The following is a 19,571-nucleotide window of genomic DNA, read 5'->3' on the forward strand; positions in this document are numbered from 1 at the left end:
GTTTATACCCAAACAACATCTTACAGTCTCTGGGACAACTAGCTAGGTTTATACCCAAACAACATCTTACAGTCTCTGGGACAACTAGCTAGGTTTATACCCAAACAACATCTACAGTCTCTGGGACAACTAGCTAGGTTTATACCCAAACAACATCTTACAGTCTCTGGGACAACTAGCTAGGTTTATACCCAAACAACATCTTACAGTCTCTGGGACAACTAGCTAGGTTTATACCCAAACAACATCTTACAGTCTCTGGGACAACTAGCTAGGTTTATACCCAAACAACATCTTACAGTCTCTGGGACAACTAGCTAGGTTTATACCCAAACAGCATCTACAGTCTCTGAGACAACTAGCTAGGTTTATACCCAAACAACATCTACAGTCTCTGAGACAACTAGCTAGGTTTATACCCAAACAACATCTAACAGTCTCTGAGACAACTAGCTAGGTTTATACCCAAACAACATCTTACAGTCTCTGGGACAACTAGCTAGGTTTATACCCAAACAACATCTTACAGTCTCTGGGACAACTAGCTAGGTTTATACCCAAACAACATCTTACAGTCTCTGGGACAACTAGCTAGGTTTATACCCAAACAACATCTTACAGTCTCTGGGACAACTAGCTAGGTTTATACCCAAACAGCATCTACAGTCTCTGAGACAACTAGCTAGGTTTATACCCAAACAGCATCTACAGTCTCTGAGACAACTAGCTAGGTTTATACCCAAACAACATCTACAGTCTCTGAGACAACTAGCTAGGTTTATACCCAAACAACATCTACAGTCTCTGGGACAACTAGCTAGGTTTATACCCAAACAACATCTTACAGTCTCTGGGACAACTAGCTAGGTTTATACCCAAACAACATCTACAGTCTCTGGGACAACTAGCTAGGTTTATACCCAAACAGCATCTACAGTCTCTGAGACAACTAGCTAGGTTTATACCCAAACAACATCTTACAGTCTCTGGGACAACTAGCTAGGTTTATACCCAAACAGCATCTACAGTCTCTGAGACAACTAGCTAGGTTTATACCCAAACAACATCTTACAGTCTCTGGGACAACTAGCTAGGTTTATACCCAAACAACATCTTACAGTCTCTGAGACAACTAGCTAGGTTTATACCCAAACAACATCTTACAGTCTCTGGAACAACTAGCTAGGTTTATACCCAAACAACATCTTACAGTCTCTGGGACAACTAGCTAGGTTTATACCCAAACAACATCTTACAGTCTCTGGGACAACTAGCTAGGTTTATACCCAAACAACATCTACAGTCTCTCGGACAACTAGCTAGGTTTATACCCAAACAACATCTACAGTCTCTGAGACAACTAGCTAGGTTTATACCCAAACAACATCCTACAGTCTCTGGGACAACTAGATAGGTTTATACCCAAACAACATCTACAGTCTCTGGGACAACTAGCTAGGTTTATACCCAAACAACATCTTACAGTCTCTGGGACAACTAGCTAGGTTTATACCCAAACAACATCTACAGTCTCTGGGACAACTAGCTAGGTTTATACCCAAACAACATCTACAGTCTCTGGGACAACTAGCTAGGTTTATACCCAAACAACATCTACAGTCTCTGAGACAACTAGCTAGGTTTATACCCAAACAACATCTACAGTCTCTGGGACAACTAGCTAGGTTTATACCCAAACAACATCTTACAGTCTCTGGGACAACTAGCTAGGTTTATACCCAAACAACATCTTACAGTCTCTGAGACAACTAGCTAGGTTTATACCCAAACAACATCTACAGTCTCTGGGACAACTAGCTAGGTTTATACCCAAACAACATCTAACAGTCTCTGGGACAACTAGCTAGGTTTATACCCAAACAACATCTACAGTCTCTGGGACAACTAGCTAGGTTTATACCCAAACAGCATCTACAGTCTCTGGGACAACTAGCTAGGTTTATACCCAAACAACATCTTACAGTCTCTGAGACAACTAGCTAGGTTTATACCCAAACAACATCTTACAGTCTCTGGGACAACTAGCTAGGTTTATATCCAAACAACATCTTACAGTCTCTGGGACAACTAGCTAGGTTTATACCCAAACAACATCTACAGTCTCTGAGACAACTAGCTAGGTTTATACCCAAACAACATCTTACAGTCTCTGGGACAACTAGCTAGGTTTATACCCAAACAACATCTACAGTCTCTGAGACAACTAGCTAGGTTTATACCCAAACAACATCTTACAGTCTCTGGGACAACTAGCTAGGTTTATACCCAAACAACATCTAACAGTCTCTGGGACATCTAGCTAGGTTTATACCCAAACAACATCTTACAGTCTCTGAGACAACTAGCTAGGTTTATACCCAAACAACATCGTATAGTCTCTGGGACAACTAGCTAGGTTTATACCCAAACAACATCTTACAGTCTCTGGGACAACTAGCTAGGTTTATACCCAAACAACATCTACAGTCTCTGGGACAACTAGCTAGGTTTATACCCAAACAACATCTACAGTCTCTGGGACAACTAGCAGGGTTTATACCCAAACAACATCTACAGTCTCTGAGACAACTAGCTAGGTTTATACCCAAACAGCATCTACAGTCTCTGGGACAACTAGCTAGGTTTATACCCAAACAACAACCTACAGTCTTCTAGGTGAACCTTATGTTGTTGCAATGCACCCTGGTAGCAAAGTGAAGGAAAGAGGTAGCAGAGAGAAGTGTTGGATTATGGTCGGGGAGGTGTACAGATAGAGACAGAACCACAGCAGAGGAATGTAGGAGCAGATAGAGACAGAACAGAGGGATGTAGGAGCAGATAGAGACAGAACAGAGGGATGTAGGAGCAGATAGAGACAGAACCACAGCAGAGGGATGTAGGAGCAGATAGAGACAGAACAGAGGGATGTAGGAGCAGATAGAGACAGAACAGAGGGATGTAGGAGCAGATAGAGACAGAACAGAGGGATGTAGGAGCAGATAGAAACAGAACAGAGGGATGTAGGAGCAGATAGAGACAGAACAGAGGGATGTAGGAGCAGATAGAGACAGAACCACAGCAGAGGGATGTAGGAGCAGATAGAGACAGAACAGAGGGATGTAGGAGCAGATAGAGACAGAACAGAGGGATGTAGGAGCAGATAGAGACAGAACAGAGGGATGTAGGAGCAGATAGAGACAGAACAGAGGGATGTAGGAGCAGATAGAAACAGAACAGAGGGATGTAGGAGAAGATAGAGACAGAACAGAGGGATGTAGGAGCAGATAGAGACAGAACAGAGGGATGTAGGAGCAGATAGAGACAGAACAGAGGGATGTAGGAGCAGATAGAGACAGAACCACAGCAGAGGGATGTAGGAGCAGATAGAGACAGAACAGAGGGATGTAGGAGCAGATAGAGACAGAACAGAGGGATGTAGGAGCAGATAGAGACAGAACAGAGGGATGTAGGAGCAGATAGAGACAGAACAGAGGGATGTAGGAGCAGATAGAGACAGAACAGAGGGATGTAGGAGCAGATAGAGACAGAACAGAGGGATGTAGGAGCAGATAGAGACAGAACAGAGGGATGTAGGAGCAGATAGAGACAGAACAGAGGGATGTAGGAGCAGATAGAGACAGAACAGAGGGATGTAGGAGCAGATAGAGACAGAACAGAGGGATGTAGGAGCAGATAGAGACAGAACCACAGCAGAGGGATGTAGGAGCAGATAGAGACAGAACAGAGGGATGTAGGAGCAGATAGAGACAGAACAGAGGGATGTAGGAGCAGATAGAGACAGAACAGAGGGATGTAGGAGCAGATAGAGACAGAACAGAGGGATGTAGGAGCAGATAGAGACAGAGCCACAGCAGAGGGATGTAGGAGCAGATAGAGACAGAACAGAGGGATGTAGGAGCAGATAGAGACAGAACAGAGGGATGTAGGAGCAGATAGAGACAGAACAGAGGGATGTAGGAGCAGATAGAGACAGAACCACAGCAGAGGGATGTAGGAGCAGATAGAGACAGAACAGAGGGATGTAGGAGCAGATAGAGACAGAACAGAGGGATGTAGGAGCAGATAGAGACAGAACAGAGGGATGTAGGAGCAGATAGAGACAGAACCACAGCAGAGGGATGTAGGAGCAGATAGAGACAGAACAGAGGGATGTAGGAGCAGATAGAGACAGAACAGAGGGATGTAGGAGCAGATAGAGACAGAACAGAGGGATGTAGGAGCAGATAGAGACAGAACAGAGGGATGTAGGAGCAGATAGAGACAGAACCGCAGCAGAGGGATGTAGGAGCAGATAGAGACAGAACAGAGGGATGTAGGAGCAGATAGAGAAAGAACAGAGGGATGTAGGAGCAGATAGAGACAGAACAGAGGGATGTAGGAGCAGATAGAGACAGAACAGAGGGATGTAGGAGCAGATAGAGACAGAACAGAGGGATGTAGGAGCAGATAGAGACAGAACAGAGGGATGTAGGAGCAGATAGAGACAGAACAGAGGGATGTAGGAGCAGATAGAGACAGAACAGAGGGATGTAGGAGCAGATAGAGACAGAACCACAGCAGAGGGATGTAGGAGCAGATAGAGACAGAACAGAGGGATGTAGGAGCAGATAGAGACAGAACAGAGGGATGTAGGAGCAGATAGAGACAGAACCACAGCAGAGGGATGTAGGAGCAGATAGAGACAGAACCACAGCAGAGGGATGTAGGAGCAGATAGAGACAGAACAGAGGGATGTAGGAGCAGATAGAGACAGAACAGAGGGATGTAGGAGCAGATAGAGACAGAACAGAGGGATGTAGGAGCAGATAGAGACAGAACAGAGGGATGTAGGAGCAGATAGAGACAGAACCACAGCAGAGGGATGTAGGAGCAGATAGAGACAGAACCACAGCAGAGGGATGTAGGAGCAGATAGAGACAGAACAGAGGGATGTAGGAGCAGATAGAGACAGAACAGAGGGATGTAGGAGCAGATAGAGACAGAACAGAGGGATGTAGGAGCAGATAGAGACAGAACAGAGGGATGTAGGAGCAGATAGAGACAGAACAGAGGGATGTAGGAGCAGATAGAGACAGAACAGAGGGATGTAGGAGCAGATAGAGACAGAACAGAGGGATGTAGGAGCAGATAGAGACAGAACAGAGGGATGTAGGAGCAGATAGAGACAGAACCACAGCAGAGGGATGTAGGAGCAGATAGAGACAGAACAGAGGGATGTAGGAGCAGATAGAGACAGAACAGAGGGATGTAGGAGCAGATAGAGACAGAACAGAGGGATGTAGGAGCAGATAGAGACAGAACAGAGGGATGTAGGAGCAGATAGAGACAGAACAGAGGGATGTAGGAGCAGATAGAGACAGAACCACAGCAGAGGGATGTAGGAGCAGATAGAGACAGAACAGAGGGATGTAGGAGCAGATAGAGACAGAACAGAGGGATGTAGGAGCAGATAGAGACAGAACAGAGGGATGTAGGAGCAGATAGAGACAGAACAGAGGGATGTAGGAGCAGGTAGAGACAGAACAGAGGGATGTAGGAGCAGATAGAGACAGAACAGAGGGATGTAGGAGCAGATAGAGACAGAACAGAGGGATGTAGGAGCAGATAGAGACAGAACAGAGGGATGTAGGAGCAGATAGAGACAGAACAGAGGGATGTAGGAGCAGATAGAGACAGAACCACAGCAGAGGGATGTAGGAGCAGATAGAGACAGAACAGAGGGATGTAGGAGCAGATATAGACAGAACCACAGCAGAGGGATGTAGGAGCAGATAGAGACAGAACAGAGGGATGTAGGAGCAGATAGAGACAGAACAGAGGGATGTAGGAGCAGATAGAGACAGAACAGAGGGATGTAGGAGCAGGTAGAGACAGAACAGAGGGATGTAGGAGCAGATAGAGACAGAACAGAGGGATGTAGGAGCAGATAGAGACAGAACAGAGGGATGTAGGAGCAGATAGAGACAGAACCACAGCAGAGGGATGTAGGAGCAGATAGAGACAGAACAGAGGGATGTAGGAGCAGATAGAGACAGAACCACAGCAGAGGGATGTAGGAGCAGGTAGAGACAGAACAGAGGGATGTAGGAGCAGATAGAGACAGAACAGAGGGATGTAGGAGCAGATAGAGACAGAACAGAGGGATGTAGGAGCAGATAGAGACAGAACCACAGCAGAGGGATGTAGGAGCAGATAGAGACAGAACAGAGGGATGTAGGAGCAGATAGAGACAGAACCACAGCAGAGGGATGTAGGAGCAGATAGAGACAGAACAGAGGGATGTAGGAGCAGATAGAGACAGAACAGAGGGATGTAGGAGCAGATAGAGACAGAACAGAGGGATGTAGGAGCAGGTAGAGACAGAACAGAGGGATGTAGGAGCAGATAGAGACAGAACAGAGGGATGTAGGAGCAGATCGAGGCAGAACAGAGGGATGTAGGAGCAGATAGAGACAGAACAGAGGGATGTAGGAGCAGATAGAGACAGAACAGAGGGATGTAGGAGCAGATAGAGACAGAACCACAGCAGAGGGATGTAGGAGCAGATAGAGACAGAACAGAGGGATGTAGGAGCAGGTAGAGACAGAGCAGAGGGATGTAGGAGCAGATAGAGACAGAACAGAGGGATGTAGGAGCAGATAGAGACAGAACAGACGGATGTAGGAGCAGATAGAGACAGAACAGAGGGATGTAGGAGCAGATAGAGACAGAACAGAGGGATGTAGGAGCAGGTAGAGACAGAGCAGAGGGATGTAGGAGCAGATAGAGACAGAACAGAGGGATGTAGGAGCAGATAGAGACAGAACAGAGGGATGTAGGAGCAGATAGAGACAGAACAGAGGGATGTAGGAGCAGATAGAGACAGAACAGAGGGATGTAGGAGCAGATAGAGACAGAACAGAGGGATGTAGGAGCAGATAGAGACAGAACCACAGCAGAGGGATGTAGGAGCAGATAGAGACAGAACAGTAGGATGTAGGAGCAGATAGAGACAGAACAGAGGGATGTAGGAGCAGATAGAGACAGAACAGAGGGATGTAGGAGCAGATAGAGACAGAACCACAGCAGAGGGATGTAGGAGCAGATAGAGACAGAACCACAGCAGAGGGATGTAGGAGCAGATAGAGACAGAACAGAGGGATGTAGGAGCAGATAGAGACAGAACCACAGCAGAGGGATGTAGGAGCAGATAGAGACAGAACAGAGGGATGTAGGAGCAGATAGAGACAGAACAGAGGGATGTAGGAGCAGATAGAGGCAGAACAGAGGGATGTAGGAGCAGATAGAGACAGAACAGAGGGATGTAGGAGCAGATAGAGACAGAACCACAGCAGAGGGATGTAGGAGCAGATAGAGACAGAACAGAGGGATGTAGGAGCAGATAGAGACAGAACAGAGGGATGTAGGAGCAGATAGAGACAGAACAGAGGGATGTAGGAGCAGATAGAGACAGAACCACAGCAGAGGGATGTAGGAGCAGATAGAGACAGAACAGAGGGATGTAGGAGCAGATAGAGACAGAACCACAGCAGAGGGATGTAGGAGCAGATAGAGACAGAACAGAGGGATGTAGGAGCAGATAGAGACAGAACAGAGGGATGTAGGAGCAGATAGAGACAGAACCACAGCAGAGGGATGTAGGAGCAGATAGAGACAGAACCACAGCAGAGGGATGTAGGAGCAGATAGAGACAGAACAGAGGGATGTAGGAGCAGATAGACAGAACAGAGGGATGTAGGAGCAGATAGAGACAGAACAGAGGGATGTAGGAGCAGATAGAGACAGAACAGAGGGATGTAGGAGCAGATAGAGACAGAACAGAGGGATGTAGGAGCAGATAGAGACAGAACAGAGGGATGTAGGAGCAGATAGAGACAGAACAGAGGGATGTAGGAGCAGATAGAGACAGAACAGAGGGATGTAGGAGCAGATAGAGACAGAACAGAGGGATGTAGGAGCAGATAGAGACAGAACAGAGGGATGTAGGAGCAGATAGAGACAGAACCACAGCAGAGGGATGTAGGAGCAGATAGAGACAGAACAGAGGGATGTAGGAGCAGATAGAGCCACAGCAGAGGGATGTAGGAGCAGATAGAGACAGAACAGAGGGATGTAGGAGCAGATAGAGACAGAACAGAGGGATGTAGGAGCAGATAGAGACAGAACCACAGCAGAGGGATGTAGGAGCAGATAGAGACAGAACAGAGGGATGTAGGAGCAGATAGAGACAGAACAGAGGGATGTAGGAGCAGATAGAGACAGAACAGAGGGATGTAGGAGCAGATAGAGACAGAACAGAGGGATGTAGGAGCAGATAGAGACAGAACAGAGGGATGTAGGAGCAGATAGAGACAGAACAGAGGGATGTAGGAGCAGATAGAGACAGAACCACAGCAGAGGGATGTAGGAGCAGATAGAGACAGAACAGAGGGATGTAGGAGCAGATAGAGACAGAACAGAGGGATGTAGGAGCAGATAGAGACAGAACCACAGCAGAGGGATGTAGGAGCAGATAGAGACAGAACAGAGGGATGTAGGAGCAGATAGAGACAGAACAGAGGGATGTAGGAGCAGATAGAGACAGAACAGAGGGATGTAGGAGCAGATAGAGACAGAACAGAGGGATGTAGGAGCAGATAGAGACAGAACCACAGCAGAGGGATGTAGGAGCAGATAGAGACAGAACAGAGGGATGTAGGAGCAGATAGAGACAGAACAGAGGGATGTAGGAGCAGATAGAGACAGAACAGAGGGATGTAGGAGCAGATAGAGACAGAACAGAGGGATGTAGGAGCAGATAGAGACAGAACAGAGGGATGTAGGAGCAGATAGAGACAGAACAGAGGGATGTAGGAGCAGATAGAGACAGAACAGAGGGATGTAGGAGCAGATAGAGACAGAACAGAGGGATGTAGGAGCAGATAGAGACAGAACAGAGGGATGTAGGAGCAGATAGAGACAGAACAGAGGGATGTAGGAGCAGATAGAGACAGAACCAGAGGAGGACAGAGAAGCAGAAACAGAGACAGAGGAGCAGAGCTAGATACCTGAATCTATAGAGCTAGTTGTATCTCTTTGGCTGAACCATCACAATGACAAGCTACTATCTGCTTACTGTCTCCTGGGTAACGGAAGTTTGGGAGGCGGAGACTTCAATATTAGACTTTCAGAATCCTAAACCACCAAACATTATTAATCCAAACCAATGTGTCTGCAATATGCTGCTTAGAATCCCTGCTTGGGAAAGAATGATTGGCTGGCTAGATGGAACAGAGAGTGGTTTGAATTCTAATGGAACTGTAAGTAGTTCTGAATTCTAAACATTAAAATAGCATACATTATGGTAATTCCAATTATTTTACGTCACAATTCAGTGTAAGCACTGTAGGTGGTTTGTGGTTTAAAAGTTAGAATCCTAACGGATGAATGCACTGGCTGGGGGGTTGAAAGAACAGCTAACTGAATGGGTGAGAAGTAGAAATGACAGCTAACTGAATGGGAGGTAGGGAATGGACTGGTGGGGGGTTGAAAGGTCAGCTAACTGAATGGGAGGTAGGGAATGGACTGGTGGGGGGTTGAAAGGTCAGCTAACTGAATGGGAGGGAGGGAATGGACTGGTGGGGGGTTGAAAGGTCAGCTAACTGAATGGGAGGTAGGGAATGGACTGGTGGGGGGTTGAAAGGTCAGCTAACTGAATGGGAGGTAGGGAATGGACTGGTGGGGGGTTGAAAGGTCAGCTAACTGAATGGGAGGGAGGGAATGGACTGGTGGGGGGTTGAAAGGTCAGCTAACTGAATGGGAGGTAGGGAATGGACTGGTGGGGGGTTGAAAGGTCAGCTAACTGAATGGGAGGTAGGGAATGGACTGGTGGGGGGTTGAAAGGTCAGCTAACTGAATAGGAGGTAGGGAATTGACTTGTCGGGGGGTTGAAGGTCAGCTAATTGAATGTGTCGGTGGAAGAATGGATGGTATGGAATGGAATGAATGGGAGGGAGGTAGAGAACATACAGATTGGTAGTGGTGGAACACAGGAGTCAACTCTGGAGATCGATCCAAAGCTTCAAAGATTCACTCTATGTGAATGGACTGTAACTGAGTGGGGAGGGTGGTAGAATGGATGGATGGGGGGTAGGGAATGAACAGGGTGGGTGGTAGAATGGATGGGTGGGGGGTAGGGAATGAACAGGGTGGGTGGTAGAATGGATGGGTGGGGGGTAGGGAATGAACAGGGTGGGTGGTAGAATGGATGGATGGGGGGTAGGGAATGAACAGGGTGGGTGGTAGAATGGATGGGTGGGGGGTAGGGAATGAACAGGGTGGGTGGTAGAATGGATGGGTGGGGGGTAGGGAATGAACAGGGTGGGTGGTAGAATGGATGGATGGGGGGTAGGGAATGAACAGGGTGGGTGGTAGAATGGATGGGTGGGGGGTAGGGAATGAACAGGGTGGGTGGTAGAATGGATGGGTGGGGGGTAGGGAATGAACAGGGTGGGTGGTAGAATGGATGGATGGGGGGTAGGGAATGAACAGGGTGGGTGGTAGAATGGATGGATGGTATGGAATGAGGATGGGAGGTAGGGAATGAACAGGGTGGGTGATATAGAATGAGGGTGGGAGATAGGGAATGAACAGGGTGGGTGATAGCTAGTGGTGAAGCATAAAGTGAACTCTTAATGAAGATTGATCCAAAGCCCAGCCAGAGGCAATCCACTGTGGGACAGTAAGGGACTCATAAATCTCTGGAATCCACCTCCTCCCTCCCCCCTACCTCCCTCTTCCTCCTCGTAGAAAAACAATGGGCAAATCATCAATTTAATTTCGATTCACTTCCTGAACAGACTACTCAATTAGGAACCAAACCGAAGAAAACTGACTTGAAACAGGGAGGGACTAACTGAACTTGTCCAATAAGAAACACTCATTTTTTGTTTTTCTGTTGCATGTTTTGCTAGTGTGTCCCAATGAATACAACCCCTGGTAGAAGCGACAGGAAGCACAATTATCCCAACAGGAAATGATGTATTAGCCTCACCTTTGAACTTGTGGAAGACGGCCCAGAGCTCGGCGATGTCTGTAGCGAAGGTGATGTCTGTGTCCAGGACGATGACTTTCTGCAGGTCTGGGGGTAAGGTCTTGGTGAGCACCAGCTTCATCAGACCGTAGATACCGGAGTAATGCTTGTTGGGGATCCATGACACCTCAGCCTGATGGAAGAGAAGGAGGTAGAGGGTGTTAACAGACACTAACCAGACAGTCTTACATTTACATTTTACATTTTAGTCATTTAGCAGACGCTCTTATCCAGAGCGACTTACAGGAGCAATTAGGGTTAAGTGCCTTGCTTAAGGGCACATCGACAGATTTTTCACCTAGTCGGCTCGGGGATTAGAACCAGCGACCGTCCGGTTACTGGCACAACGCTCTTACCCACTAAGCTACCTGCCGACCTTGTTGGGGATCCATGACACCTCAGACAAGATTTACAGACATACAGAAACAGGCTGAATAGAGAATTTGTATGTTTGAGGGGATCTGTGAGAGTGAAGGTTAACTGGACAGGGTGTTATAACGCTCAGTGTATCCTGTGAGAGTGAAGGTTAACTGGACAGGGGGTTATAATGCTCAGTGTATCCTGTGAGAGTGAAGGTTAACTGGACAGGGGGTTATAATGCTCAGTGTATCCTGTGAGAGTGAAGGTTAACTGTACAGGGTGTTATAATGCTCAGTGTATCCTGTGAGAGTGAAGGTTAACTGGACAGGGGGTTATAACGCTCATTGTATCCTGTGAGAGTGAAGGTTAACTGTACAGGGTGTTATAACGCTCAGTGTATCCTGTGAGAGTGAAGGTTAACTGGACAGGGGGTTATAATGCTCAGTGTATCCTGTGAAGGTTAACTGTACAGGGGGTTATAACGCTCAGTGTATCCTGTGAGAGTGAAGGTTAACTGTACAGGGTGTTATAATGCTCAGTGTATCCTGTGAGAGTGAAGGTTAACTGTACAGGGTGCTATAATGCTCAGTGTATCCTGTGAGAGTGAAGATTAACTGGACAGGGTGTTATAACGCTCAGTGTATCCTGTGAGAGTGAAGGTTAACTGGACAGGGGGTTATAATGCTCAGTGTATCCTGTGAGAGTGAAGATTAACTGGACAGGGTGTTATAACGCTCAGTGTATCCTGTGAGAGTGAATGTTAACTGTACAGGGTGTTATAATGCTCAGTGTATCCTGTGAGAGTGAAGGTTAACTGTACAGGGTGTTATAATGCTCAGTGTATCCTGTGAGAGTGAAGGTTAACTGTACAGGGGGATATAATGCTCAGTGTATCCTGTGAGAGTGAAGGTTAACTGTACAGGGGGTTATAATGCTCAGTGTATCCTGTGAGAGTGAAGGTTAACTGTACAGGGGGTTATAATGCTCAGTGTATCCTGTGAGAGTGAAGGTTAACTGTACAGGGGGTTATAATGCTCAGTGTATCCTGTGAGAGTGAAGGTTAACTGTACAGGGGGTTATAATGCTCAGTGTATCCTGTGAGAGTGAAGGTTAACTGTACAGGGGGTTATAATGCTCAGTGTATCCTGTGAGAGGAGTAGAGATGTGGTTGGTTGGTTGGGAAGGTAGCCAGGTAGGTGTCTCACCTTGAGTTTGTCACCCCTGTAGAAGTCTACACTCACTGCAGGGACAATCCAGGTGTGTGTGTGTGTCACGCAGGTGTGTGTGTGTGTGTGTCAAGCAGGTGTGTGTGTGTGTGTGTCCAGGCAGGTAGGTGGCAGGCAGGTGTGTCTCACCTTGAGTTCGTCTGCATCGTAGAAGTCTACCCTGACTGCAGGGACCATCCAGGTATGGAACAGAGACGCTAGGATCTGCTGGGCAGTAGAGTCTGTTATGATGTGGAAGTGGAGAGGGTTCCGTCTGTCACACACACACACACACACACACACACACACACGGAGGGAGGGAGAAGATGAGACTCGGAGCAGAGACGCAGTACTTTGAAGTAGAAATACAGAACAACATGAAACCGCTGGATATCAACAGACAGAACAACATGAAACCTCTGGATATCAACAGACAGAACAACATGAAACCTCTGGATATCAACAGACAGAACAACATGAAACCTCTGGATATCAACAGATAGAACAACATGAAACCTCTGGATATCAACAGACAGAACAACATGAAACCTCTGGATATCAACAGACAGAACAACATGAAACCTCTGGATATCAACAGACAGAACAACATGAAACCTCTGGATATCAACAGACAGAACAACATGAAACCTCTGGATATCAACAGACAGAACAACATGAAACCTCTGGATATCAACAGACAGAACAACATGAAACCTCTGGATATCAACAGACAGAACAACATGAAACCTCTGGATGTCTCAGACAGAACAACATGAAACCTCTGGATATCAACAGACAGAACAACATGAAACCTCTGGATATCAACAGACAGAACAACATGTCAATTGGTAATATTTTATACAGTAATAACTACTGTCAGTTTACAGCACTCTGATCAAGAGGAATTGGTCTGTTTCAAGCTGTGACACACACAGTTTCTCTGATTCAATCAAAGGCATACTAAACATGGCTATAGACATGATAGATCTGCTGCTCACATAACAAGTGTACATCTACATGTCTGAGAGTCTGTGTATTGAGCTGTGAGGGCTTGAGAGAGGAGGCAGCACACACACACACACACTCACACACACACACACACACGCACACACGCACACACGCACACACGCACACACGCACTCACACACTCACACACTCACACACTCACACACTCACACACAGACACACACACTACACTGACACTCCAACACACACACACACACACACACTCACACACACACACACACACACACACACACACACACACACACACACACACACACACACACACACACACACACACACACACACACACACTCACACTCACACTCACACACACTCACACACACTCACACACACAGGACAGTGAGCTCTCTACGCCAACATGAGTTTGATTCGTATTCACAGAAATGGACTAGGAAGGGGACTACTTTGTTTCTGATCAAACACATTGCCAGGGCCTGAGAAGAAGGTCAGGTTGTGACAGGGCATCAGTAGGTGTTTCACATTGCTCTGTTCAGGGTATCAGTACGCCTGTATACTTCTGTGGTTTTCCTCCACAGCTCCAAGTGACTGTTGAGATGAATATGTCAGCTGTAATGTTTGGTGTTGCCTCTGTCTGTACTCTGGGCTGTCAGACGGAAGCACAGCTCTGGGGGTTAATAAATGCTGTCATATATAAAGCTGAACAGATGCAAGGTCTTCTCTCTAGACCCAGGATGACATTCACCAGGGATGACAGGATAGACTCCTTGTCTATAAATCGATTCCATTCAGAATATTCTTCAGAAGAGACTGTGGATTTCTGCCGTGAAATATCTTACTGGGCTCTTGCACACTGGAAGGACCTCGTTATGACACAATGGATGACATTATTTATTAACCTAAGCAATGTGTCTGATCCACACAGAATAACAATGTGTCTGATCCACACAGAATAACAATGTGTCTGATCCACAGAATAACAATGTGTATGTGATGCACTCAAAAAGTCAGCTACCCTATAAGAGAAGAGGAGAGGACTGTGTGAGAGTTAGTGAGTGTGTATGAGGGTGAGAGAGAGAGAGAGAGAGAGAGAGAGAGAGAGAGAGAGAGAGAGAGAGAGAGAGAGAGAGAGAGAGAGAGAGAGAGAGAGAGAGAGAGAGAGAGAGAGAGAGAGAGACAGAGAGACAGAGAGACAGAGAGATATGAGGTGACAGTAAAGTAGTGAATTACAGCCCAGGCCCAAATTACACACTGGCTGCTAACTGCAGTGTTTACGTGGCGAAGACATTTGCATTTAGAAAATATAGAAATAGCCAGAGATCTGGACTGTGTCTGTTAGCATGAGTTCCAGTTCACCCTCATAATGGTTTAACTGAAATTCTCATCACAGTTTTCATTAATTAACCTGATACTCCAGGAGCTAATTAAAAAGTAGGGAAGCTAAGGATGTCCCAAATAGTACCCTATTCCCTTTATTGTGGTATGTCCCTGTGGGTCCTGGTCTAAAGTAGTGCACTACATAGGGAATAGGGTGCCATTCTCTGGTCTAAAGTAGTGCACTATATAGGGAATAGGGTGCCATTCTCTGGTCTAAAGTAGTGCACTATATAGGGAATAGGGTGCCATTCTCTGGTCTAAAGTAGTGCACTATATAGGGAATAGGGTGCCATTCTCTGGTCTAAAGTAGTGCACTATATAGGGAATAGGGTGCCATTCTCTGGTCTAAAGTAGTGCACTATATAGGAAATAGGGTGCCATTCTCTGGTCTAAAGTAGTGCACTATATAGGGAATAGGGTGCCGTTCTCTGGTCTAAAGTAGTGCACTACATAGGGAATAGGGTGCCATTCTCTGGTCTAAAGTAGTGCACTATATAGGGAATAGGGTACCATTCTCTGGTCTAAAGTAGTGCACTATATAGGGAATAGGGTGCCATTCTCTGGTCTAAAGTAGTGCACTATATAGGGAATAGGGTGCCATTCTCTGGTCTAAAGTAGTGCACTATATAGGGAATAGGGTACCATTCTCTGGTCTAAAGTAGTGCACTATATAGGGAATAGGGTGCCATTCTCTGGTCTAAAGTAGTGCACTATATAGGGAATAGGGTGCCATTCTCTGGTCTAAAGTAGTGCACTATATAGGGAATAGGATGCCATTCTCTGGTCTAAAGTAGTACACTATATAGGGAATAGGGTGCCATTCTCTGGTCTAAAGTAGTGCACTATATAGGGAATAGGGTGCCATTCTCTGGTCTAAAGTAGTGCACTATATAGGGAATAGGGTGCCATTCTCTGGTCTAAAGTAGTGCACTATATAGGGAATAGGGTGCTATTTGGGACACAGAATAAATGTGAATCCTGTTATGCTCACCTCTGTCTTCTCCTACAGCTGTATGGTTTAAACCACTAGAATAATAATCATTATTATCACCACTGGATCCTCTGTCTTCTCCTACAGCTGTATGGTTTAAACCACTAGAATAATAATAATTAGTCTCACGTTAGTGCTCTAATTCATATCATAACTCAAGTTATTGCTCTAACTCATATATCATAACTCACGTTAGTGCAAGTCTATACCACAGAGTCCTTGCTTACTGCAGACGAGAGATGTGTGGTTTGAGCGTGTCACTACAAGCTTGATGTCATTGCGTTCTAGAAATATGGGACCAAATACTAAACTTTTGACTACTTTAATACACATAAGTGAATTTGTCTCAAAAGTGTCTCTCCACGTAAACACTGCATTCTCTCTCTCGCTCTCTCGCTCTCTCGCTCTCTCTCTCTCTCTCTCTCTCTCTCTCTCTCTCTCTCTCTCTCTCTCTCTCTCTCTCTCTCTCTCTCTCTCTCTCTCTCTCTCTCTCTCTCTCTCTCTCTCTCTCACACACACACACACACACACACACACACACACACACACACACCCCCAGAGCCCCCACAGAGGAAGAGCTGAGGGTTCACTGAGGTGGTGGCGTTGCCAAGCAACGGAGAGTAGGCGGCAGCATATTCAGATTTCTGAGAGAGAGAAGGGCTGCAGACAAGCCCAGCTGTGTGTGTGTGTACGTACCTGTGAAAGAGGACAGACTTGACGAGTGTCACCACATCACGACTGGCGTTGTACCCGGCGCACACGATGGCCACGTGAATGGTCTTAGAGGAGAGAGAGAGAGATCGAGGGAGAGAGAGAGATTGAGGGAGAGAGAGGGGAAAGAACATTATTTTCCATCACATTATTTTGATTTGTACTCTGCTTGTAGCACTTACAGAACCACTTATCACAGGTCTCTGAACACTAAGCACCATTCAGTTTAGGTAATTATTTCAGGGATCAGCGTTAATCCCACATCAAGACTAAATCCCACATTAGAACCCACTATAGTAGCACCAGAGGAAGAATAGAGTATGTGAATCACCAATAACCAGATCAAGCCCAGGGATATTGATCTACTGTCCTCTAGGACCCAATCGGTCTTGGAAAGTCAACGTTAGCACAAGTCTAAAGCCCTTTATTCGCGGGATGCACGTTTCGTCACAATATTGTTTTGAACATTCATTTTAGGACTGATGACCGACTGAGTGTTCTACTCAATGCATTGTCTTGACGCTGACGAAGATTTCAACAGAAGTGCATTGCAGTTGCTTGGAAATACAATGACATTTTCAAAAGGAGTCAAATCATTAGTAGGAAACCCTTTTTGTCATCATTGTGATGAACCCAGATTGACTTTAGATCAGTGTTTCCTCTGGAAAAATGTGTAGCAGTGGGGGGGAAAGGTCACAGAGGAGGGTTGAAGGGGGGTTGAAGGTTGAAGGGGGGTTGAAACGCTCACTGTTACTCCATTATCTATGGTCTTCTCTACAAACACACACTGTTAGTCTGTTACTCCATTATCTATGGTCTTATCTACAAACTATGTTAGTCCATTACCTACAGTGAGGGGAAAAAAGTATTTGATCCCCTGCTGATTTTGTACGTTTGCCCACTGACAAAGAAATGATCAGTCTATAATTTTAATGATAGGTTTATTTGAACAGTGAGAGACAGAATAACAACAACAAAATCCAGAAAAACACATGTCAAAAATGTTATAAATTGATTTGGGAAATAAGTATTAGACCCCCTCTCAATCAGAAAGATTTCTGGCTCCCAGGTGTCTTTTATACAGGTAACGAGCTGAGATTAGGAGCACACACTTAAAGGGAGTGCTCCTAATCTCAGCTTGTTACCTGTATAAAAGACACCTGTCCACAGAAGCAATCAATCAATCAGATTCCAAACTCTCCACCATGGCCAAGACCAAAGAGCTCTCCAAGGATGTCAGGGACAAGATTGTAGACCTACACAAGGCTGGAATGGGCTACAAGACCATCGCCAAGCAGCTTGGTGAGAAGGTGACAACAGTTGGTGTGATTACTCGCAAATGGAAGAAACACAAAATAACTGTCAATCTCCCTCGGCCTGGGGCTCCATGCAAGATCTCACCTCGTGTAGTTGCAATGATCATGAGAACGGTGAGGAATCAGCCCAGAACTACACGGGAGGATCTTGTCAATGATCTCAAGGCAGCTGGGACCATAGTCACCAAGAAAACAATTGGTAACACACTACGCCGTGAAGGACTGAAATCCTGCAGCGCCCGCAAGGTCACCCTGCTCAAGAAAGCACATATACAGGCCCGTCTGAAGTTTGCCAATGAACATCTGAATGATTCAGAGGAGAACTGGGTGAAAGTGTTGTGGTCAGATGAGACCAAAATGGAGCTCTTTGGCATCAACTCAACTCGCCGTGTTTGGAGGAGGAGGAATGCTGCCTATGACCCCAAGAACACCATCCCCACCGTCAAACATGGAGGTGGAAACATTATGCTTTGGGGGTGTTTTTCTGCTAAGGGGACAGGACAACTTCACCACATCAAAGGGACGATGGACGGGGCCATGTACCGTCAAATCTTGGGTGAGAACCTCCTTCTCTCAGCCAGGGCATTGAAAATGGGTCGTGGATGGTTATTCCAGAATGACAATGACCCAAAACACACGGCCAAGGCAACAAAGGAGTGGCTCAAGAAGAAGCACATTAAGGTCCTGGAGTGGCCTAGCCAGTCTCCAGACCTTAATCCCATAGAAAATCTGTGGAGGGAGCTGAAGTTTCGACTTGCCAAACGTCAGCCTCGAAACTTTAATGACTTGGAGAAGATCTGCAAAGAGGAGTGGGACAAAATCCCTCCTGAGATGTGTGCAAACCTGGTGGCCAACTACAAGAAACATCTGACCTCTGTGATTGCCAACATGTTTTGCAGAGGGGTCAAATACTTATTTCCCTCATTAAAATGCAAATCAATTTATAACATTTTTGACATGCGTTTTTCTGGATTTTGTTGTTGTTATTCTGTCTCTCACTGTTCAAATAAACCTACCATTAAAATGATAGACTGATCATTTCTTTGTCAGTGGGCAAACGTACAAAATCAGCAGGGGATCAAATACTTTTTTCCCTCACTGTATGGTCTTCTCTCCAGACACTATTAGTCCATTATCTATGGTCTCTCTACAAACTCTGTTACTCCATTATCTATGGTCTTCTCTCCAGACACAGACTGTTAGCCTGTTAGTCCATTATCTATGGTCTTCTCTCCAGACACAGACTGTGGTCACAGACAGGCTGTGTGTTGGACTGACCGGCAGAATGAGGACAGGAGACATGGGCAATAAGAAATGCTCATAGCACAGTGTAGCTGGTAAAACACATCACCACTCTCTCAGGAGGCTTGCTAGGACATATGTTAAATCTCTGATGAAGGTGCAAAAACATATAATACTTATGTCATGCAATAAAATGCAAATTCATTACTTAAAAATCATACAATGTGATTTTCTGGATTTTTGTTTTAGATTCCGTCTCTCACAGTTGAAGTGTACCTATGATAAAAAATTAC

General features: G+C 45.9%; 1 protein-coding gene across 1 annotated transcript in view; it reads right to left on the bottom strand.

The window, feature by feature from the left end:
* The window catches only part of LOC311125150 (xylosyl- and glucuronyltransferase LARGE1-like), a 148,781-nt gene that overhangs the window by 34,532 nt on the left and 94,678 nt on the right, over positions 1-19,571 (bottom strand). Inside the window, exons 4-6 of the mRNA XM_084199213.1 lie at positions 16,706-16,788; positions 12,808-12,931; positions 11,054-11,225 (exon numbers count right to left, since the gene is read on the bottom strand). Coding sequence (XP_084055339.1) covers positions 11,054-11,225; positions 12,808-12,931; positions 16,706-16,788 — 379 coding nt within the window. The remainder of the gene's footprint in view (positions 1-11,053; positions 11,226-12,807; positions 12,932-16,705; positions 16,789-19,571) is intronic.

Source organism: Coregonus lavaretus (genome assembly GCF_964263955.1).
Source record: "Coregonus lavaretus genome assembly, contig: HAP1_SCAFFOLD_815, whole genome shotgun sequence".
In the NCBI taxonomy this organism is placed as follows: domain Eukaryota; kingdom Metazoa; phylum Chordata; class Actinopteri; order Salmoniformes; family Salmonidae; genus Coregonus; species Coregonus lavaretus.